Source organism: Microcebus murinus, chromosome 23 (genome assembly GCF_040939455.1).
Source record: "Microcebus murinus isolate Inina chromosome 23, M.murinus_Inina_mat1.0, whole genome shotgun sequence".
Lineage (NCBI taxonomy): Eukaryota > Metazoa > Chordata > Mammalia > Primates > Cheirogaleidae > Microcebus > Microcebus murinus.
In genome coordinates, this window is record NC_134126.1 from 11,514,632 (window position 1) to 11,538,445 (window position 23,814).

General features: G+C 35.0%; 1 protein-coding gene across 1 annotated transcript in view; it reads right to left on the reverse strand.

Moving 5' to 3' along the window:
• HMCN1 (hemicentin 1) overlaps positions 1 to 23,814 on the reverse strand; it is a 447,089-nt gene that overhangs the window by 109,975 nt on the left and 313,300 nt on the right. The window contains exons 43-52 of the mRNA XM_012736423.2: positions 19,784 to 19,906; positions 18,973 to 19,134; positions 17,014 to 17,295; positions 15,831 to 15,998; positions 11,381 to 11,494; positions 10,721 to 10,807; positions 8,448 to 8,639; positions 5,394 to 5,567; positions 4,036 to 4,149; positions 3,050 to 3,195 (exon numbers count right to left, since the gene is read on the reverse strand). Coding sequence (XP_012591877.2) covers positions 3,050 to 3,195; positions 4,036 to 4,149; positions 5,394 to 5,567; positions 8,448 to 8,639; positions 10,721 to 10,807; positions 11,381 to 11,494; positions 15,831 to 15,998; positions 17,014 to 17,295; positions 18,973 to 19,134; positions 19,784 to 19,906 — 1,562 coding nt within the window. The remainder of the gene's footprint in view (positions 1 to 3,049; positions 3,196 to 4,035; positions 4,150 to 5,393; positions 5,568 to 8,447; positions 8,640 to 10,720; positions 10,808 to 11,380; positions 11,495 to 15,830; positions 15,999 to 17,013; positions 17,296 to 18,972; positions 19,135 to 19,783; positions 19,907 to 23,814) is intronic.

Sequence of the window (23,814 nt, forward strand, 5' to 3'; positions counted from 1 at the left end):
CCAGTCTGTCCATGCCCATTCTGAGAATCCTCTGGTCTACTCAAAGACATCCCTCCAGCAACTGCGTCTTCTCTCACCTACATCATCATCAATTTATTTCTTTCCATTGGCCAGTTTCAGTCTTAACAAAGAAACAAACAAAACATTATTGTGCAGCTCCCTATCTCCACATTTTCTAATACCCTTTGTAGCCAAATGATTTAAAAATGTTTCCTACACTTGCTATCTCCAATGTCTTTCCTTCCATCTTTTCCTAAATTTGCCTCCAATCAGACTTTCACCATTACTACTTGACCAAAAAGACTCTGTCGATGTCCCCAGTGACATTCAATTCATTGCTACATTTATTGGTAAATTCTAAAGTCTTTATTTCACCTGTTCAGTGTCATTTGACACAGTTTAACTTATCTGCATTTGTGTACACTTTTTCCTCCTTATCTTTTGGGATACTACACTCCTTGCTTTCCAACCTTTAAATGTAGGAGTAGCCCACGGCTTAATTATTGGACTGCTTCTCTTTCTAATCTCATCCTCCTAATAATCTCATGCAAAATCTTGGACTCAACCTTGACTCATCTCTTTTCTTCACATCCCACATCCTGCTACCATCTTGATCCAAGCAACCACAATCTCTCTTTTGGATTAAGACCCTCTCTTTCTTCCTCAAGTATAGAACGCAATGTAATCCTTTTAAAACTTTAAGTCTGATCATATCATATTCTTGGGTTCACTTTTCCAGTTGGCTTCCCATCAGAACAAAGGCCAACTGCTCGAAGGCAGTATGTTTTTGCCTTCCGTTAGTCTTCAACTCATATCTTCTGTGTCTCTACTAATCACTGGTCCCAGCCCCAATGCTTCAGGACCTTTGCCCTTGCTACACTTTCTACTTTGGAATTTCTCCTAAATTGTCTTATGTCAGTTTCTTTCACTTTCTTTGGATTTCTGCTTAAATATCACCTAATCAGAGAGGCCTTCCCTTGCCTATTTAGATAAGAGATCACACTCCCTACAGTTGGTATTCTTCTCCTTGATTGAGTTTTCTCTATGACACCTACACCATCTGACACATTATATGTTTTACTGGTTTATTCATTTAGTTTTTGTCTTCCCAAACTTCATTTGAGCAAAGATATTTGTTTGTTTCTTTCATAGCTATATTCTCTGCACCTAAAATAGTATTGGCAAATAGTGGATGCTCAATAAATAATTCAGAATGTAACAAATCATTATTAACATTATAACACATATATAAAAATAGCATAATTTAAATTTTCTATGCTAAAAGAAAAACATCAGGATATCTATAAATAAAACTCAAATATTCTATTAAAGCTTGTTGTGGCCACTACTGCCAATATTTTTTGTTTTTTCTCAAAAACACTGCTTTGCTTAAGTAGTGCTGCTTATCTGAAGACTGAAAAACAGGAGAATGAATATGGAAAATAAATTAAAAATAGTATTTTTTGGGGTTCACATTTGGGGACCAATTGCAAACCCTAAAAAATTTAGCAGTGTAAAGCATCTTAATTAAATAAGTTTCAAAGTCTGGATTTGAAACTGTAATTTAACACACTGACTGCCACACTAGAAAAAAAGTTTTTTCCTTGGGGCCATTGTATTTTATCATGAGAATAGAATAAAAGCTTCAAAAACAAAATGATCCTTTCTAATTTAATGAAAAATTTGTTATTTTTTATTGTTTTCTGTGCGTGAGTTACATGCAACTTGAAAAATATTTCTTGCAGCTCCCAAAGTGAAGAGATATGTGAGTTACAGATGCTTCATGAGGCTCTGGGCTCAAAACTGGCGTGCATTAAATACAACTCACATGGTAGTTAATGTGTTAACTATTCATAATGGAATGTTAAAAAACAAAACAAAAGTGCCTCATTCCTAGAGCAATTCTAGTCTTCATCTAGTTTTTTGTGAATATGTGTTTCTGTACTTGTGTGCATGTGTAGTAACTATAAGGAATGAAAAGGCTAGAGAAAATTAAAAATAAAATAATAATATGATTTCAAAGAGAAAGGAATTATCTCCAAGGAGATTCATATAGAATTGATATTGTATCATGAAGTGTGCTTATAGTCAGAAAAAAAATCTATAAACAGAACATGGTGGGAGTTCTATATTTTTCCTTTGGCAATGGCTTCCAGATGAAACTTGCTTATTTTATAAGAGATGATTTTTTTCTAGCTGCCAGTATTGCAGAATCCATCTGGAATTTGAAAAAATGAAGCTATAACTTTCCTGCATCTTAAATCATGACTATGACCTGAACTACTACAACTGACCATTTGATTATGTGTAAAACCAGACAAATGGCAGCTTAGTTATTTCATATCTGTGTTAAGCACAGTGTTAATGGCAGCTAAAAATTCTACTTTGGTCTAAGATCAACTGGAGATATGTCTTTAAGACATGCATGGAAGAACATAAGTTGAATGAGAAATATGGGTGTGGCGTCTGAAAGCCAGATCACAGAATTAAAGCATCTGCCTTTTATTTACAGTTTCTCATTGCTCCCAGTTAACTGTATTGGTCCCTTCATCATTTCTCTTAGCTTTTTAAATTTATTTTGGAATATTAAAAATGTTACCTTTTGTAAGAGAGTTAAAGATACTTAGAGAAGGTTCTAAATAAATTTAGTACCCATGTTATACCCATCATTCTAATTTGGCTTGGCAACATTCATCTGTTTCTTCTTCACTAAGTTTACTTATTCTGCAAAACCACAGAACAAAAAATCTGTTCCCTTAATTTCTCCTGTGAGAAGATGGCTAGATTTTCATAGACAACTGCTAATGTACAGAAAAACAATCTTGCAAACTTTCCAGTGATAGAATAGCACCAAAATTGTTAAACATGGTTCAGGTTTGTTGTTGTTGTCCTTGTTGCTGCTGTTTTGCAGTTTTAGATTCTAGGAGGATGGTATTTGCTAGTTTTAAGGTCACATTGAATTTCTGAGTCATTTGTGCCTTTTGTTTTTTTCATTTGACCATTTTAGTCTTTGCAAAATTATCACCAAATGAAAAAAGTTGTGACTGGCCTGTCCGTCCTTGTACCAGCTGAGGGAGGCAGAAGGAATTGCATAAGCTTCACATTCCAAGGTCAAAGTGTTGTTTACTTTGATTTTCACTTCTTTAGGGGAAAGACCTGGCCCCAAAAGCTCCCCTTTATTGATTATGGGTGGAACTGCACAAAATAAATATTAAAGAGTTAAACATTGGTTCTTTAAAATACATGGAATAGCATGAAAATCACACTGAGGATCACTTAACAAGAAAACAAGGAAGTAAGCAGAAGCATTCCCATGATTACCTCTTATTAAGGACCTAAGTTAACATCTTATAAAACAGTAGTGTTCAGATACAGGATGTGAAGGAAAGTATTTTTCTCCCTTCATCCTTCTTACACTGCCAATGAAGCTAACATCCTGTACAGAACAGTTAGTTTCATTCACTCTAGGTCCACAGACACAGCCCATGCATGATCCATAAAATGTATTTTATAAGTCATTAAGGGTACTGAGTCAAAGAACAAAAGATAATCAGAAAGATACTTTATAAACACAAAAACAAATTGCTGAAATGTGGATCCTACTAATGGCAATGTTAGCTTTGCCTTTTAATTATAGGTAAATGTACACTGGAATACCCCAGAGTCACCAATGATCTCACCTTGGACTGTTGATTAGAGCATATTCATCTAACAACAATTTTGTACCTGAAAGTACTATAACTCAACCCAGAGAGTAATTCAGAAGGAAAAATAGAGAAACTTAAGGAAGTGCCACTGCCAAGGTCTCCAACAAGAAGATACTGAGTGGACTGAGGGAGCCCTTCACATCTTTAAGTAATTAAGGCTATGGGCACAATGCTTAAATTCAACTTCCATCCCTAAGGAAGCAAGCTGCTTAAATAAGAGTCTTTAATGAGTGTGTATAAATAATTATGAACCCATAATGAAAAACAGGATTGAAAGAGTTAGAAAAATTGGGGAAGATATGAAACATAGTGTTCTTGCAGAACTTACTGTAGACCTTCACTTCATAGTGCTTTATCATTTCCCCGGCCTCATTAGTGGCCACACAAGAGTATCTTCCAGCATTGTCTTCCTGTGCATTGAGGATCTGCAGTGTCCTGCCACCTGGAAAATCACAGTACCCTCACACTTTCAGGGTTTTAGTTGTTATAGTTAGCATATTTCTTCTTATATAAGCCAATTCTCTGATAGACATCTGATACAAGACAAACTACAACATAGATGGGCACTGCAAGGTGGGTGGGGACAGCCGTGGAGTCCCCAGGGGTCCTCTGTGGACTCTCACTCCCATTCTGACCCCCCATGTGTCCGTACACCTCTCTAGTTAAGGTCCTAATTTCACCCTCTTCATAAATAGGTTTCTGCCTTAATCATCTTCTTACTCTTACTTACCTACTGGCCTGGCCTATCAGGCCAGATTAATTGTGCTGAAACACACTTCTTATTATGGTAACTTACTCCTTAAAAATCTTGCATAGTTCTCAATTAACTAAAATATAAAGTCAAAGCTCTTTAATTCAGGCGTTCAAAACGTGGCTTCAACTTTCCTTCCTGACCTCACCTCTTGCCCCTCTGCCCACCCCACCCCCCATAACTCCACTCTAGTGGGGTTGAGAAATATATTTATTATTACTTGCACACGGCTAGGCCATTCTTACTTCTAAGTTTCCCACACTAGTCACTTTAATGATGCCAAACCTCTCCTAGCTCATTTCCAATCAACTAAATTCTAGAACTTTCTCTAAAGTCTGGTTCAAGTTCTGACTAAGCAACAAAGATTTTTCTGACCACTTCAATCTGTAATGGCTGTTTTTTGAATTCTTGTAAAAGTTTTCATGAACCCTGACTATTCATAATCCATGATCATTCACAGACTCATATTGTTAATAAACTGTTGCACATACTATCTCTCCTCCACATAGGCTTGTAAATTTCTTAAAGCCAGTGATTATAACTTTTAATTCTTTCTATTTTCATTTATACGTATATATTTTTTATTGAGGAATAAACTCTCTCAATCTAAATACTAACTCTCCTTCAAGATTCAATTTAACAGGAAATGAATTTCTACCATTTTTAACATGCCACATTATACTTTCCCAATTAATTACACCATGGTATGTATTTATTCCTTTTAACATAGATATTTTTCTGATCTTTCATAAAGTAATTTTCAGTACCTTAGATTATAAAATATATACAAAAAATTAGAAATTTAAATATAAATAGAACATGATACAACCAATAGCATAGGCATTATACTTTTATAAAAAGTAAATGATGACTCTGCTTTTCTACAACAGTAGATGACACAGATGCATCTTGATCATCTTAAGTAAATTAATTACCTGGAAGAATACGAATATTTTGGTTAGATTCTAAAGGAGCTCCATCCTTAAACCAGGTGATGGTAGCTGGAGGATATGAATAAGCTTCACAGACCAAAGAGGTGGGGCTGTTCAGGATAACAGTGACTTCTTCATGGCTGCCATCGCTACCTACACCAGCAATTGTAGGAGATACTGAAAAAGATTAAAATTTGGTTGAAGAAATCTATTTATAAATTTCTCTATTTGTGCATTTCTAAATTTCTATTGTACTTATATATATAATTCTATTCTCTAGCAGTTACAGGAAACAATTATTGTTCTTATTCTACACAAAAGTGGTGAGATCCCTCAAAAAACTCACAAGATAATGGAGGAGATGACACATAAACGAGGAATCATAACATAATATAGTAAGGGCAATAAAGGGAATGTTGGGGGAAGGTTAGCAGAAGCACGGCATTCAGTCCAACCAGAGGTATGGGATGTGATGAGTCTCATTAGAGAAGGCTTCCTAAAGGAGCACATATTAAAGTGAGCCTTAAAGGATTAGTGCTAGTTAGCTAGTGAAAATAAAGGAGACTAGTAAAGAGAGGGAGTGTATCCAAAGCAGAGCAGTAGTAAGCAATGAGGTCCAAGAAAGGAATATAGAGAAGATGAACGCAAGTAGGTCAATACTGGAAGCAAGAATTAAAGAGACGGGTACATCTGTTTCATAGAAGATAATGAGGGACTTAACTAGAACACAAAAGGAGGGAGCATCTAAAGAAAGACCTAGGACATTAATTGGCAGGGCCTGATGATGGAATTTGGGAGCTAAAGGAAACTGAGCTCAAAGGTAATGTCCAGTTTTCTTGCTTGGGGACCTTGTTAAACTCCAATGAAGCAATGAACTAAAAATATAGAAAGATTCATTCATTTAGGAGGGGAAGATGGTTCTTTCAGTTCTGATTATTTTGCATTTTATGTGTCTATGAGAATTCCAGGTAGAAATGTCCAACAAGCAATTCTATATAGGAATCTGAACCTTGCAAGAAAGATCTGGGTTGCAGGTATCGATTTTCAAAGTCTTTTGTCTATAGGAGATGGTAATTAAACATCTGGGAATGAATTGTATTACTTGAAGAGAATATCTAGAGTATCAAGAGCAGTGAAGTAAGGACAAAATACTAGGGGACTCTTTGTTTGGGGGATGGATCTAGTAAGAGTCCATAAAGGAGAGAGAAATGGAGCAACCAAAGGTGCACAAAGAAAACTAGGGAAGAACACTAGGAGAAACAGATCAATAATGTACAAAACATTATGGTCATGACTGAAATATATTTGTTGGACCTAGCAACAGGATAGTTCTTGCCAAAGCAGTGTCAAGAATGATGTGGGCAGAAACGGGACAGGAGGTACGAACAGGGAGTGGTTAAAATATGAAGTGGTAGAAATAGTAGAAGGTCAAGCTGCCAAGTAAGGCAGACTGTGGGAATAACTGACATATCAAAGAAGAAGGAAAGACACAGGGACAAGGGCATGCAAGCAGAAACTGTGAACAAGGATAACTCATTCTCTGGGAAAACAAAGGGTAAAGGCTCTGAGTTTATGGCTGGGTAGATTGGAAGTTACAAACATACACACTTAGCCTCAACTTTATGAAGGTGTTGAAAAAGAAGGCTTTGATTCAGAACCCTCAGTCTTCAATGAATAAGGGATATTCACAAGGAAATGGGTGAGTAGCAGAAAATGGTGAAGTTGGGGGGAAGGTGGTGTAGTCAGATGGCATGACTTAGGTACCTACAATAAAGAATATGAGATCTCCATTGAAAATGGTCTCAGGGCAGCTGATGTCTCTAGGGAGGGTCAAATTTCAATCACAGCTAGGGACTACAGAGAGTTTTAAATCAGCTTTTCAGAGAAGACAGAGAACGTGCTTTCTAGATGGGTCAATATGGGGAGGTAAAGCAGTAGTGGGAAAAATAAGGCAAGAGGAACTTAGAGCTATAAGAGAAGCAATGAGCTACAGGAGAAGAGGGGTAACCCAGAAGTAATCCAGGGCTGGGCATTTGCCTTTTATGTACTGACTGGATGTGCAGAGATCACAGACATGTTAGGAGACATGTGTCTCATACATTTTCATTCATATTTATCCATGTATTCTGTTATGCAATACTGTATTAGGTGCTGGGGTTCTGATTTTGGGGATTTATAGTTTTATACAATTATTATATGTACACATATATATACATACTATTCCTTTAATACTTACTTATGCATTATCTGGTATTTTTTTCACACAAACATCTGAAAGCTGAGACATTATCTGATATTTTGATTTAACTTTTGTTTGCATATATATCTCTTCTATTCAATTAAACTGTAAAGCTCCCTGAAGCCTGTGTTCTACAGGAGAAGCTCTCATGTATGGAAGTATCTATGTACTCCACAAGTAGTATAGCCAGTAACTACGAAAACAAACACTATAAAATTTTGCATACTTGCATACAGGTGAGTTGATTTTAGCAGAATTATTTTGATATTGGTAATCAAGTGCAATACATTTAGGTGGTATATTTTACATTTCAAAAAGTAAGCAGAAATTATGAATCTATTTTAATGTCTTACCTGAGACATACGCGTGATTGAGGCTGCAGGAACTGAATGTACCAATATACATAGTTATTTCATCACTCCTAGTCCACAGAGACATTAATATGGACAATTTCCAATAATGGCAGAATCTCACAAAGAAGGGATAAAATATCTCAGGTTGAGACTCATTTATTGTTTACCTGCTTCTCTTTGACCAGCATATCTCTATCCTTTACTACTGCTTGTTAAATGTCTGTCCTGTTCATAGTTGTGTCTCTGGCACAAAACACTCTGCCTGGTGCCTAGAACATAGTAGGTATTCTAAATGTAATGAATGAACTTAATTCAGGAAAAACAGTTAATGTACACAAGTGCTGTTCTTCCTTACGTGATGAAATTCTAAGATAGAAACATTAAGTAAACAGAGAAAGAAAAGAAGAGAATTTAGCCTATAATCATGTCTGATTCTTCAAGATTTGAAGCAAAGCTTATACTTACCAAACACATTAAGACTAAAGCTTTTGCTCTTGGCACCAGCTATATTAGAAGCCAAACATGTATATCTTCCAGTGTGTGACACTTGGGCATTGGTAATTTGAAGAAAATGGCCACCAGACGTAATGTGATGGGCTTCATCTTCTTGAACAGGCTGCCCATCTTTGTGCCAGGTGATTTTTGGTACAGGATTCCCTGTAGGAAAAGCCATTTCTGAGAGTTTACTAATAATCACATCTACAACTGATATTGAAAGAGGGAGTTTTCACTCATTTGTCTCCTTACATATTCCACTTTTAAAATAATGCAGTAACATTCATTTAAAAATAAATTTGCAAACTAACCTATTTTGTAATAATAATGCTCATGCCATAACTTAAAATATATATATAGATTACAAATATAAGTTAGTTTTCATCTATAAGTGAAATTATTCTAAATTGACCTTTGTGTTTAACTAAAATTATACAATACTTTAGATGATTACAATTAACTATTTTCATAGTAGAGTTTAAAAAGAATGCAGCATGAATTTTTAGTAAAAATATTACTCACAAATACCTTTGCATTCATATTTAAGTTTTAAAGATTTTATATTTTTGAAAAAAGGCTGTAAAAAAGTGAAAACTTTAATTAAACAATTTAATAAGCAGATATTTTGAGTTTATTCCAGGATTCCAGCATAGATAGATGGGTAGATACAGACAGATATAAATATATTAATTATTCCTTTAATAGTATAGCCTATAGGAAAAAGATCTTTTATATCTGTTTTTAAATGAGGCTTATTTTAAATATTAAGTTTTAAATTATTCAAATAGTTTTTGAAAATTTAAAACCATAAAAGCAGGTCATGTTAGGTAAGAGGGCTAGGATTAAATTTTAAAATTATCCAGCTTGAGAGGAGAATTCTATAAAATTTAGGCAACTTCTCTATGTGACAGTTGTTAATTACCACATTGTTTCTAGAAAAAATAATTAATAGGTTAAGTAATAGGATATGCCACACTCTTTATATCTGCCTTTCCTAAAACAGAAACATTTCCTTGCTTACTTAAATTTATTGCTAACACAAGGCATGTAAACAATGAACTAAGAAACTCATCAAATCTTCCTTAAAACTCTGGCTTTCCATAAAATGTTATGGGCTACCCTCATTATTCCTTTAAAACTGTGAGGCCATCTACAATAAAAAGGCTCGAAAATGTCCTTTTAGAGATTTATTTTGATTACATGCAACAAAACAATTCGCTGGTGAAGATGGGGAAATCGGTTTTGGATTTTTATCTTTCCTAGTTTCTATTACCATTGTTTAATATGCAGACGTGTTAATGGAAGAGGACAGTTTTGTTCTTGGATAATCCCCACTATCAAATAATGCCATTTTTCCACCAAAACTTCTACCCTGTTTCTTTGAAATGAAATTAAAAAAAAAGCGAAAAAAGAAAGGAAGGCATAAACACAGGGAAGGAAAGAGAAAATAAAAGGAGATATGGCAGGAAAAACCTACATATAAGTAGAAACAGTAATTTTTTTTAAAAGAATAATTTATCAAATTGAAAGAGAAGGCCAGTACCTGTCTTCCTTCCTTCCTTCCTTCCTTCCTTCCTTCCTTCCTTCCTTCCTTCCTTCCTTCCTTCCTTCCTTCCTTCCTTCCTTCCTTCCTTCCCTCCCTCCTTCCCTCCTCCCTTCCTCCCTCCTCCTTCCCTCCCTCCCTCCCTTCTTCACTTTCTGCCTTCTCTCCTTTCCTTTCCTTCCTTCCCTCCCTCCCTCCCCTCCTTCACTTTCTGCCTTCTCTTCTTTCCTTTCTTTCCTTCCTTCCTCCTTCCCTCCCTCCCTCCTTCCCTCCCTCCCTCCCTCCCTCCCTCCTTCACTTTCTGCCTTCTCTCCTTTCCTTTCCTTTCCTTTCCTTTCCTTTCCTTTCCTTTCCTTTCCTTTCCTTTCCTTTCCTTTCCTTTCCTTTCCTTTCCTTTCCTTTCCTTTCCTTTCCTTTCCTTTCCCCTTCCTTCCTTCCTTCCTTCCTTCCTTCCTTCCTTCCTTCCTTCCTTCCTTCCTTCCTTCCTTCCTTCCTTCCTTCCTTCCTTCCTTCCTTCCTTCCTTCCTTCCTTCCTTCCTTCCTTCCTGTTTCCTCCTATATTTCTACCAGCTGTATTTGTCTAGAATTCAACTTTAAATGCTTATTATAGTAACTGGACTTTTCCTCAACCGGTTAAGATGTATACTGGTGGCAATGGCTATGGGGGGGGGGGCAGAAGTATGAGAGCTGAGCCCCTCACCTGTCACTTCACAAGTCAGCGTGACACTCTGTTTCTCTTTTACCTTCACATCTTCCAGTGTATTTTCACCCACAATATGAGGTGGTACTAAAAAAAAAAAAAGATAAGTAACAGCTCTAGCAGCAGGCCTGATATTTTATAGTCATCTATGCTTATATTATATTTTATTAAACTATAACCTTCAAAACAAATCCCCCATTCTCATTCATTATTTGAATGTCGTAAGATTATTTTGATCAATTCTAGTTTTAAGATACATTCTAAAGTTCTATGTCGTGAATCCAATTATAGTGAATTTTATTATAATATAAATCATAACGGATAGATAAAAAAATGTGTCAACAAATCAATGAGTAAAAATGTGTTTAGATATTTATTTCTCCCACTATAACTCTAATATGCACTCCTATCAAAGAAGTCATTCAACAATTCAGAACATTGTTAAATAATTGTGAACTGACAAGACATGGCATTTTAACCATTTTAATCAGACTGATTGCCTCCAAACAATTTTAACATTGAATTCTTCCAAGAGTCACAATTCAGGGGCCAAAGAACACATAAGCATGAGATCAAGCTGTAAATCAATTTGAACTCTTCTTCCAGAATGTATTTAAGCCAATTTGATGTTTTTCTAGATATTGTAAATTATATAAGTACCTAATACTGAAAGTCCAAAGATTTTTCTTTCTTCACCAGCTGCATTCCTTACAACACAAGTATACTGACCAGCATCTTCCATTCTGGTTTGCATCAACCGAAGTGTCCTGCCTCCTGGAAAAGCAAACCACCAGATGTCATAAAAAGAAGACTCACACTTTATAAGTTATCCAAGTGATGCTCAATTTAGGTAATAATTTAATCAATATGTTTTGGAGGCCATTAACATAAATTTATGTCAAACACTTTTAAAAAAAATCACTATGGGGCTGGGCATGGAGGCTGACACGTGTAATCCCAGCATTTTGGGAGGCTTAGGGAGGAGGATTGCTTGAGGTCAGCTTGGGCTACATCACAAGACCCTGTCTCTACAAAATAAATAAATAAATAAAATAGCTGGGGTGTGGTGCTGCATGCCTATAATCCTAGCTACTTGGGAAGCTGAGGTGGGAGGATTGCTTGAACCCAGGAGTTTGGGGCTGCTGTGAGACATGATGGTACCACTGTACTCCAAAGTGAGACTCTGTCTCTAAAAATAAATAAATCACATGGTTTAAGCCTATATAAAACAGAATAGATAATTCAGAAGAATTTTATCGTTCAATAAATTTAAAAAAATACAATGTCAGGTGGCAGACAGCAAGCAAGAAATAGAATTTCACAGAGAAGGTGATGTTTGAATACAATCTTAAACAGCAAGTATATTTTAACACATGAATTGAGAGATGCTATTGTAAGTGGAGTATGAATGAAGAGATAGAGGTAGAAAGTAGATATGTAAAATGGTACCTAAAGCAGAGCAGGTGGTAAAAACAGTAAGAGATGAGGCGAGATAGAGTATGGTCAGATTCTGTAGGCCATTGAATGCCATGCTAAGGAATTTAGACTTTACTATGTTCACTAAAGGCTATGGAAGCCTGTGAACAGAAGAAGGTCATGATCTTATTTGTGCTTTAGAAAGATAACAGTTATAGGATGTTTAGGACAAGATTACCAGTTTGCCACTGAACATATTAAAATGGGAATGCCAGCAAAAAGACTAGACCAGCAATCCAGATTTGAGTGACATCAATATAAAAGGGATAGGTGACATTGTGAAGTCTGACTCCCAGCTTTCAATTGAGTTTCATAGAATCCTATAACTACATATATCAAAGGTTATGGGGTCACCTCATGCACTACTATAACACTGCTTTTGTTTTCTTTTATATTTTGAACTTTGTACCATTTTGTATGAAAAAACAGCCTTCATCCGAGAGATGCATGCAGACTGACAGTGAAACTCTGATATACTAAGGGGCATAATTTGAAGGTAAACTCCAAGAATAAAGGTAGAGGAGCCAACAAATAAGGTGAAACCAAGCTTGCAGAGAACTAAGAGACATACCAAGAGAATATCCTGAAAACTACTGGAGGAGTAAAGTTGAAGAAAAAAAATCAGTCATTTCTTAGATTTTGTAGTAATTTTCTAGCTGGTGTAATTTTGCTTAACATCCTGAAGTTGAACTAAAAAAATTCTAATGGTTAAACATGAAATTTTCATGTAAATATTCACCTGAATCTGGTTTTGCCAAATGTTCCCATCTGTTTTCTGTTTATACAAACACAACAAGCTGACATTGAGCATTTTCTATAAGCAACCTCTCCACCCTCCACCTCCTGAAAGGTGAACTTAGTATCTTATTCAGACAGACAAAGCTGGTTATCTGAATCCAGTCTTTGTTTCCCAAGTGAATTTAAGCAAACAAAGTTGAATACGGAAATTATCTACATATCTTTTAAAAAACTTATGTAAATTAGGAAAGGATTCAAGTACTCACTGCTACTTCAGATTAGACAGACCATATTATGATCCCAGTCGAGAGAGATTAAAGCAATAAATACAACTTCCATGAATCATTGCCAGTTTTCCAAACCTCAGCCTCATAAGTCTCATGATCTTTCATTTCTCTTTGTTCCCTGATCCTCTCACTTAATCCAGTGAAAAACAAAAGGGTTCTGACAGTAAGTTATATGGAGATGTTTTTTGTACCTATTAAATTTTTATAGCAGTTATCTGTTCTTGGCAGATAATTTCATAACAATGGTAGGATCTTCACCAAAGTACTGCTTTCAGAAAAATTGCACTGAAAGTCTCAGGAGGACTAATCTCAATGAAACAGAAGTGTGTGGCAGACCAAGGCATATGCCATTCATTTGATTCTCATTCATCGATTGCACAAGACACATGTTCAGAATGTAAAACTGAATAACTCCTTTGGCAGGACCACAAGGTGAAATACTTTTAATGTGTTTGCTCAGGGATCCCCAGCTGCTAGTCAAGCAAAATAATACTAAATAAAACCAAAACACCACTCCTGTAAATCTATAATAAACCAGAGTATATCACTTTATCTTGCCTTTTTCACTTCCAGAAGCTCTGATGTACTTATTGTATTCAATAAGAGGTCTTACTTTCTCAGCAATTGAACATTTTTTTTAAAGCCAAATAATATGAATATAATTTCAAGCCAAAAAGATAATGTGTTCAGGCTTTTGGTAACCAAATCTTAATAAAATCTTTGCCATTACTATGCACTTCCTAAGATCAACAAAGACTGAGTCTTGTGAAAATGAAAGCATCATAGTAAGGACATAGAAAAGTTTCCCAGGACTGGGAGACTACAAATATCCAGGTTGTTTATGGCAATAATGACAGACAGGTATTGCATGCTTACCATAGAGGCAGGTACTGTGTTAACTGCTTTAGATACATCAACTCATTTCATCTTTATAAAAATCCTAAGAGCCAAATACTATTAATATCTTTACTTTACAAGTGATGAAATCGAAATTAGCCAAGTTAAATAACTACCCTGAAGTCATAAATAAAGTATTATAGGCTATAAATGTTGTTAATAGCAATGTACATTCATCAAGCTCCTATCATTTATTAGGCCAAGATCAGGAAGAAACAGCGGGACCTTGGGTTATTTAGACCTAATTGCAAAACTAGGAAAGGATCTTTTCTGGAAATGCTTTCAATAGTGACAATTTAAACTTTCAACAAATTTAGGGGCAGGGAGCTTATGGCTACTTAAAGTAGCTCATCTCGACTTTAAACAAGCTAAATATTTCTTTTACAGTTGTTTATATTCAGACCCAAATCTGTCCCTAGAATCTTCCATACACTGACATTACTTTTAACCTCTGGAACTAAACAAATCTAATGTAGTACTTTCTACTCCAAGGCTTTTCAATTATTTAAATTTAATTTGCAATAGGCACCAAATAAACCACAAGATTTTCTAAGCTAAATCAATCAGCTGTATTAATTATTTCATGATCATTTATCATCTATCATCATGGTTATCTTCCCTTGAAAAATTATCAATAAATCCTTCTTCTTGTCTTCCTAATAAGGCCTGCTAAGTCTTGTGTACAATTGATCTCTTTTCTTATTGGAGAAAATATAGTTTATTAATGTGGCAAAATATTGCTTTTGTTTTCTTGGTAATCATATTATACTGTTAATGCATACTGAGTAACTAACACAACTCAGAGATCTTTTTATATTAAGCATTCTGACTCTATACCTCCCCATAATTTTCATCATTGGTTTTTACTGTAAGTGCAGAAAGATTATAAACTAGTACAATCCTAGATTTTAAAAAGGCCATGCCATCACAACAAGCCTTATTTAACCTTCATCTTGTTAGGTTTAACACAAAAGTTCCAGCATGAGGTATATTTAAATTTGGATGCCTTCATTCAATATATTAGGTATTTTTCTAAGTATCCAAGCTTTTTGCTAACCACAAACTTGGCAAGATTATCTTCCTAGTTTGTATCCAAGTCATTACTAAAACAGGCCAAGTGCAGATTCCTGTGGTGTACCTCAAGAAACTTCTCTCCATGTTTATATTGATCCATAAATGACAAGCTATTCACAGGTTTTCCTAAATAATTATCTGAGGACTATGCTGAATGTCTCTTTTACAATAATGATAAAGTCTTAGCTCACCGGAAGCTATCTCATCCTAGAAATATAAACATCATTGAGATTAGTCATGAATAAATTGAAATACTTGGATATAGGGGTATGTTATATAACATGATTCACTGTAGACTTTGGATCTGATTTCAGTACTTTTATAATTCTTCACTTTTCAAATTGGTTGGTCCTTACTGTAGCATGAATGCTTTGACATCCCCATGATTGAAGCAATACGTGAGTGCCAAAATTTATCTCCTAAAGGAGTCTAGAGATGTTTGCATATTTCCCTAATTGGAATATGCTTTCTGATGTCCTTCTAAATATTTTTTACTAATATGATAAATGAGTATTATAGTAAGGAACTAGATCAAAAAGAACAGTAAAACAATAAAAACACCAAGAAATCTGAAATTAAGGAGAAACTGTGGCCATCTGAAGCAAACCAGAATATCAGGCTCCCAGAATTTCTAATACCTGAGAGAATCCTCACAGAACTGCTCAGGCTGACCGGCCACCCATCTTTCAGCCAGGTTATTGAAGGCAGGGGAATTCCTGAAGCTTCACAAGTCAAGGACACAGAGTTCTTTTCCACCACACTGACATTTTCAGGTGCTCCATGGTTTCCCATGATGCTTGGAGGGGCTGTAAGACAAAACAAAACAAATAGGAAATGGAAAGGAAAGTAGCTAATGTACATCAAACACCAAATCTTAAACAGTTTATTGTTAATAATAAGGCTTCCATTTTCTGGTCACGAGTAAGCAAAATATGTAATCACAACAATGAGTGATTTTTTTTGTGTGCATGATATTCCTGGAAGTAAAAACATCATTTCTTCCCCATTCTTAGCAGTAAATGACTTTGATATTGTTATTCTAATAGTGGCTAGTGATTTTGTATGAGTTACTTATCTTTTCTGGTAAGTTTATGATATGGATTCATGACCTTCATATGGGTAAGATTTTCTAAAACATAATTCTAATCCTAGAAATTAAGAGTTATCTAACAGAAAGATACTTCAAATTAATTAATTTTCTCTCTTGTATTGAGATTCATTTTGCTTTCGAGCACACACCGGTTGCAAACTACAGCATACTAACATTGAGCTTTGTACATGTCTTAAATGGATTTAAGTTATAAGATTTGTGTTCATTAAACTTACCATTGTTTCCATAGATTTAAAAATTATACTTCAAATTTTATGCAGCCAAATAGTTACCCTGTGTATGTGTATGTCTGGTCTATTCCTACTGACATTTAGGGCTCATTAATTAGAATATTAAAGCTAACTTCAGTATGGTTCATGCCCAACTGATGAACTTATGTTTATACTAACTTAAGCAAATTTGGAAAGCATATACTAAAGGAATTTTACTTGGGACAGCATTGGACCAAAAGCACTTAAAGAAAACAATTTTCTATTTTACTATGTGCTTTCCTAAAAGAACATCCAATATGTGCTTATCTCAGTAAGGTAAATAATGTGAGGTCAGGGATAGGAGGATAAATTATAAGATTGATGGAGGAAAGAAGTATATGTTTTATAAAGGATGGAATATAAATAAATGACTTTCAATATTTCAGGCCTCTAGTTTCCATCCAGGATGTTTGATTATATCAGCCAGTGAACAGACCTACTGAGGCTTTTTTTACTTACCATGTACACTTAAGTCATATTTTCTGTCAGTCATTCCTGCTACATTTACAGCAACACACACATAACGGCCGGTGTCAGATACATGGATGCTCTTCAGCTGAAGGATGCGGCCTTCATCCAGTATTTCTACTCCTCTTGTCTTGGTCAAGGGGCGGCCATCTTTCATCCAGGTGACTGTTGGCTGAGGAATACCCTGCACCTCACACTCCAAGGAAATGCTCTTGCCTCGAGTCACAGTAACTTCAGTAGGGTGGCTGCCACTGTTGGTTATGGTTGGTCGAACTGGGCAGGGGGGAAAGAAAAAAGAAACAAATAGGAAATGTGTGCATCAAGTCTTACATAGGAATTTTCGTCAGCCAAAGTTAAATACATTTTTTACATTAAAATACTAAAGAAAAGACCCAGGACTATTTGATATGGCATTACTATATTGAGAGGTGGAATTCCTCTCCAGTGTTTCTAAATGGGTTCATACCTAAAATAAAACTGTCAACACAGTAAGAAAAGAATGTTGTGCTTTTGTTAATACAAATATTTGAACTTATCACATGTAGCTCTCCTTTACATAATTCTTTATAGTATTAATTTTAAAATGGATATTAATACAATGTTTATTACCTTTCCTTTCTTCCTTTTACCTTCTACTATGGAGTTGGAGAAAGCTGATTGTTTCTTGTGGCCACATGAATCAATTTAAGCCTATAAAAATCTAAATAGAGATCTGCTGGAGGTTTGGGGTACATTTTTAATAAAGAGGAAAAATACCACCCCCTTCCCTTCATCTTGCCTTCAACGTGAATCTGGCACCATTGCTGTAGCAACCTTCTTGAGACTATGAAAGAAGGATCAGGAGAATCCCAGAGTTCTTGCCTGATATGATGAAGCTACTGACCAACTCCAGTGACAAACAGCCAACCTCAGAGTTCTCATTTTGTGTTAACATGAACCTCTACTCGTTTAAGCCACTGATAGCCAGTTATTCTGTTACTTGCAGCTAAATTCACCTAACTGATATTGACTCTAAGAACAAAAATTAGACAAACTTTAATACACATGTGTGGAAAGAAAAATGGGCCAGCATCAGTAATCCTGTGTTCTAGTGCCAGTTCTGATACACACAAGCCATGTTCCCTCGGTCAGCCATGGAAACCTCTTTGAGCTTATTGTTCCACATATGCAAAAAATAGAGGCAATAGTTTTGTCTTAGATAACAGCTCATGTAAAGATTAAATATCTCTGCAAATATTTCAGGCACTCTAAAATCTTATACAAGTTAAATATACTTCAAATTTTATGCAGCCAAATAGTTACCCTGTGTATGTGTATGTTTGGTCTATTCCTACTGACATTTAGGGCTCATTAATTAGAATATTAAAGCTAACTTCAGTATGGTTCATGCCCAATTGATGAACTTATGTTTATACTAATTTAAGCAAATTTGGAAAACATATACTAAAGGAATTTTACCTGTGACAGCATTGGACCAAAAGCATTTAAAGAAAACAATTTTCTTTTTTACTATATGCTTTCCTAAAAGAACATCCAATATGTGCTTATTCTGTTTTTTATGTTTTAAAAAATATTTTAAAATATTTTTACACATTGTAAATATTTTTACATATTGTAAAAATATTTTTACATATTGTAAATACAATGCTGCATCATGCCCCTCCACACGTCCATTATTCTGCCCCCTAAAATTATAACCATGTTGATGTGTCTGCCATTGGCGAGCCGATGCAGTCTAAACTGCTGCTGTACTGCTCCATAAATAACAGCCAGAAAGAAGTAATTGTTCTCTGATCACATCAGCACAATTTAAATTTGTGAGCAATATGGTAGCTATATTATAACCAGACTGGTTTGAATGAATATTAAAAATATGAAGAAAAAGTTAAAGGGAAGCATGAAAAGATACAAAAGAAAATTGTGCCAAAACCTGGCTGATTAATAACTTACTGTAAACTTGCAGATTGTAATCTTTCTTTGCAGTTCCAGCCACATTTGATGCCACACATGTATAGAGGCTTGCATCCGATTTTTCAGCAACTGAAATTTGTAACTGCCTACCTCCAGATAAAATTCTAACTCGCCCCACAGAATCAGTGAGCACTGGAGAGCCTGAAAGAAAACCAAATGGCAGAATACGAAGCAAAATTATAGAGCATTTTGAATACATATTCTGATAGTATGTATACTTATTTATTTACTTCCTAGTTCAAGTACCTAAAATGTAGGTGACCCTGCAAAATAATCCTGCCCTGGTATGCAAAATAAAGGAGGACTAACTTAAAGAAATGAAAAATTAAGTTGATCCAATATTTTGTGGACACAAATAAGTATTTGTTGATGCATAAATGGAAAATATGTTTGACGGCAGAATTTAATCTTAACATACATTGCAAAACTGTCTCAAACATATCAAAAATATATGATTTAGAAAATTGTTTTTAAAATATATTTTAAAAAAGAAAATTTAGTTCTTTCAATGATGGATTTTGGATGATGATACCTACTCCATAGTGCATTTAATTAAGAAACAATCAATGCAGGAAATTAATTTTTTCTGGCAAGTAATTAGTCTTGAAAATGAAGATTTTTTCAGCTGATAGTGTAAAAGTATCACAGGTTTCACATTTAATACTAGTGTTTATTAATAGTATGAAAAATTGAGGAAAGTTTATTTATAAACTGAGATGTTTGTCAAACAAAATAAATATTCATTTTGTATTTATATTTAATTTTATAAATTTCACAGATGAAAGCTGACCTTTCTTTTTCCAAATGAGATTTGGGGGTGGAATACCACTTGATTCACACAGTAGACTAATGAGATTCCCTTCAATGACTGTAAGTTGAGCAAGTTCATCAGAACCATAAATATTTGGGGGTACTGAAAAAAAAGGAAGAACATAATTTTTACACTCATAGCATAGAGAATTTTCCTAATACTTTACCTGCAAGAAAAAAGGTTTCTATTCAAATGCCATCAGAAAAAATTAGTCTATGAGGTTGACATATTAATATCATATTAAAAGTCACCTGAAAGATATAGAATAAATAGCTAAAAGCAGACTTCCCATTTTGACAGATATAAATTTAATTATCAAAATATTCAGAATGGTATACAAAGAAGCTAATTTATTATAGATTATATAATAGCTAACATATTATAGCTTACTACAATATAATATATATTTAATGCAAAATATTTAGACACTTTGAATCAAAGAGCTAAGGCACCTATCAAGTTTAAACTTAACCCAGTCACTGGTGCCTAACCAGCTTTGATATCTCAGATGCTGAGCAGAATTGGAAAATACAAGGCATATAACATACAGTAAAGAACAGAGGCTCGGGGGTTCTTCTAAGAAATGGGCATATCACCTATTCTACATTGCCCAGCCTGCTTCCCTGCTAGCCTCCAGCTTCTCCCTGGAACCTTCAAAGCGAATTCTGATTACCCACGCTTCTCTCAAAGAGTCTGCAGTCTGCAGATGCTGGCTGAACTGTTCCCTAGGACACTTCTCTGGCTGCAGTGTATATCAGATGGAGACGCTTGTTCTTCCAAGCTCCTGGAAGTTGAGAAGTAGGAAAAATCCTCTTCAACCCACAGTGCAGCTTCCACTTATTGATTGAATATGCCCTTGTAAAAGCCCCTATTCCTTTTAGGCTCATACCATCTTTTTCTTATCCCCACCTGTAAACCTGCATTCTTCCTCTACTCACTGAACAATTTGGTACTTGCTTTTAAACTTCCTCTTCATACCAAGTCCTGCTATCATTCCATAGGAACTCAACACCTACATGTATAACCAGTCTAAATACTCTCTCTACTCAGTTCCTTGATCTGCTCGTCTTTTTCTCCATCAGAGGCCATACCATGGCCCTTTTCATCATCTAGAACATTCCTCCTACAAATTTATAAATTTAGGCTGTTCTCTGACACCTGCTCTATTCTTCTTGCTCTGTCACTCAATTATTCTCAATTCTTAATTTATTGACCTAATTGAATCTCAAATCCTTCCACCTCTCAAAAGTATCTAGCTGCCTGTTTTTGTTTGTTTTGTTTTGTTTTTACTGATCTCTCTATCCAGCTTAGATTTCATGATCAATAATTTCAACTGGTCTGTTGCCAATATTCTCAACTGCTTTGCACCTTTGCCCTTCCTATTTAGAAACACTCTTACTCTGGATGAATCCTACAATTTATTCTGTCATCACCTACACCACAAATTGAAAGTTCTACAGAAGAAAATGACATAATTACACAGACCACTGCTACTATAAGTTCGTGATCTCCATCCTAAATTCAACCTTCCTTTACCCCCATAGCTTCCATAACACAAATACTTGCAAATGTAGATCCACCTCTGAGATCTAGACTTGTATATCCAACTGGCTACTTAACACCTCAACTTGGATGCTCTAGAAGCACTGTCAACTTGACTTGTCTAAAACTCAACTTTGCCACCTTTGTTCCCTCTGTGAGGGAAGGATGTTATCGTCCACACAGCCCAGTTAGCTAACCCACACAGTCATCCACCCTTTACTCTTCTTGTTTCTACACCTCTTCATCTAATCAATTAATCATGTTGATTAAATGTATCTCAAGCTTATCTGCTTTCTTTTAAAACACAGATTTGAGCATCCCGGTCCTTCTTTAAATACATTTAACATATTCTACTGTTTAGAATCAAATCCACACTTTTTAAATTGATTTAAGAGGCCTCTTCAATCTGCACCTTTTTACCTTTCTACTTAATATCTCCTCTCCTCTGCACCACAGCAGGCTCCACAGTGAAAGATATTTGGATCACTAAACACAGACATTGTTCTTCAGGGCTTTGTACTGCTTCTTTCCTCTTCACAGAGTTAATGCCTACTCATCCTTAAGGTCTTAAGTAAATGTCATGTACCCCATATGTTTTTACACATAACCTCTTAGGAGATTTAATTTTAATTGGATATTTAAAGATTTTTCTACACCAGTCCACTGTAAATTCTGTGAGAACATTTTTGTCCTTCTAATTAGCCTCTCTATATCTACACATGCCACAGTGCCTAGAACATAGAAGGTTCATAAATATTTTTGAGCGAATCTATTCTTAATGTCTTTTTATCTTCTATCATTCTTCCTTATATCTACTGTACTCTGTTTTCCATTATTAAATTGCTTTTCTTTAAGAGGCATTGGTCTGCTTATTTGTAAAGTACATTTTGTAGTTGGTGACTAATTTGTCTTCTCTGTAATACATGACGTTATTCATTCGTCCATCCATCTATCCATGTTCAACTCATTCATTGTGTTCTTCTGGGAACACCATTGTCTTTAGTTTCTACGATACATGTTTTACTAAGTTTTCTCCTACCTCTTTGACTGTTCCTTCTCAGTTTTCTATTTGGAGTCTCTTTTTACTATCTCCCTTCTTATATGGTGCTTTTCTTAATCTCACTTGGGAGTCATTCTACATGGTATTCTTCTCTACACATTCTTTTTACTCTTTTTAAGGGACTTCAACTGCCACCTATATATTAATAGTTATGCCTCCAACTTTATGTTTTAACTCTTATCTTGCCTAAACTATAAGCTCATATTTCTGACTATATGGAAGACAGCCTCACATGTATCGTCCACAGGTACCTCAAATATTACATATTAAAAATGAATTCTTCACTTCTTTTTCTAATTGATCATCTCTCCTAATTTTCCTTTCTTTTCCCTCTTTTTTTTCAATCTTGATAAAACTTAGCCCAGTCTCTTATCTATATTGGGAGCTAAATAAATATTTTTCCCTTTTGAAAGAAATGAAGAAGGAAAGAAAGAGGAAATAGAGCAGGGAAAAGGATGGAAAGAGGTAGAAACAGAAGTTAATAACAATCAATATGTAGTATATATAAATTTACTATGTAGTAAATTTTACTATTAAAAGTTAATTAATCCCTTTATGTGATGAATGACAGTGCTTATCATAATCTGCCTCATGAATTTTTAAAGCGATAATGATTTAGTAACAACTCATTTTCTAGATCAATGCATGCTTTTAAAATTTTTTTAAATATTCATTCTTCATTGTAATCAAATTATTTCTTAAACCTTTCTTTTTATTTAAAATATTTTTTTCAAAAGACATATGAAAAAATGTTCAATATCACTAATCATCAGGAAAATACAAATTAAAACTACAATGAGATACTGCCTTACCCCAGTTAGAATAGCCATTATTAAAAAATCAAAGAACAACAGATGTTGGCATGAGTGCTGAGAGAAAGGAATAACACTGTTGGTGGGACTGCAAATTAACACAACCTCTATGGAAAACACTATGGAGATTCCTCAAAGAAATAAATGTAAACCTAGTATTTGATCCAGCAATCCCACTGCTAAGAAGCTAACCAAAAGAAATGAAGTCATTTTATCAAAAAGACCCCAGCACTTGAATGTTCACTGCAGCACAATTCATAACTGCAAAGATGTGGAATCAATCTAAGTGCCCTTAAGTTCATGAGTGGATAAAGAAAATGGGTGTGTGTACACACCATGACATACTACTGAGCCATAAAAAGGAATGAAATAATGTCATTTGCACCAACTTGGATAGAATTGGAGACCATTATCCTAAGTGAAGTATCTCAGGAATAGAAAACCAAGCACCATATGCTCTTGCTGATAAATGGAAGCTAATAGATGGGTACACATGGGCACAAAGTGGTATAAAAGATGTAAGAAGCCAAGAGTGGGGGAGGGTGGAAGTGTGGATGTGTGACTAAAAACTTACCTATCGGCTACAATGAACACTA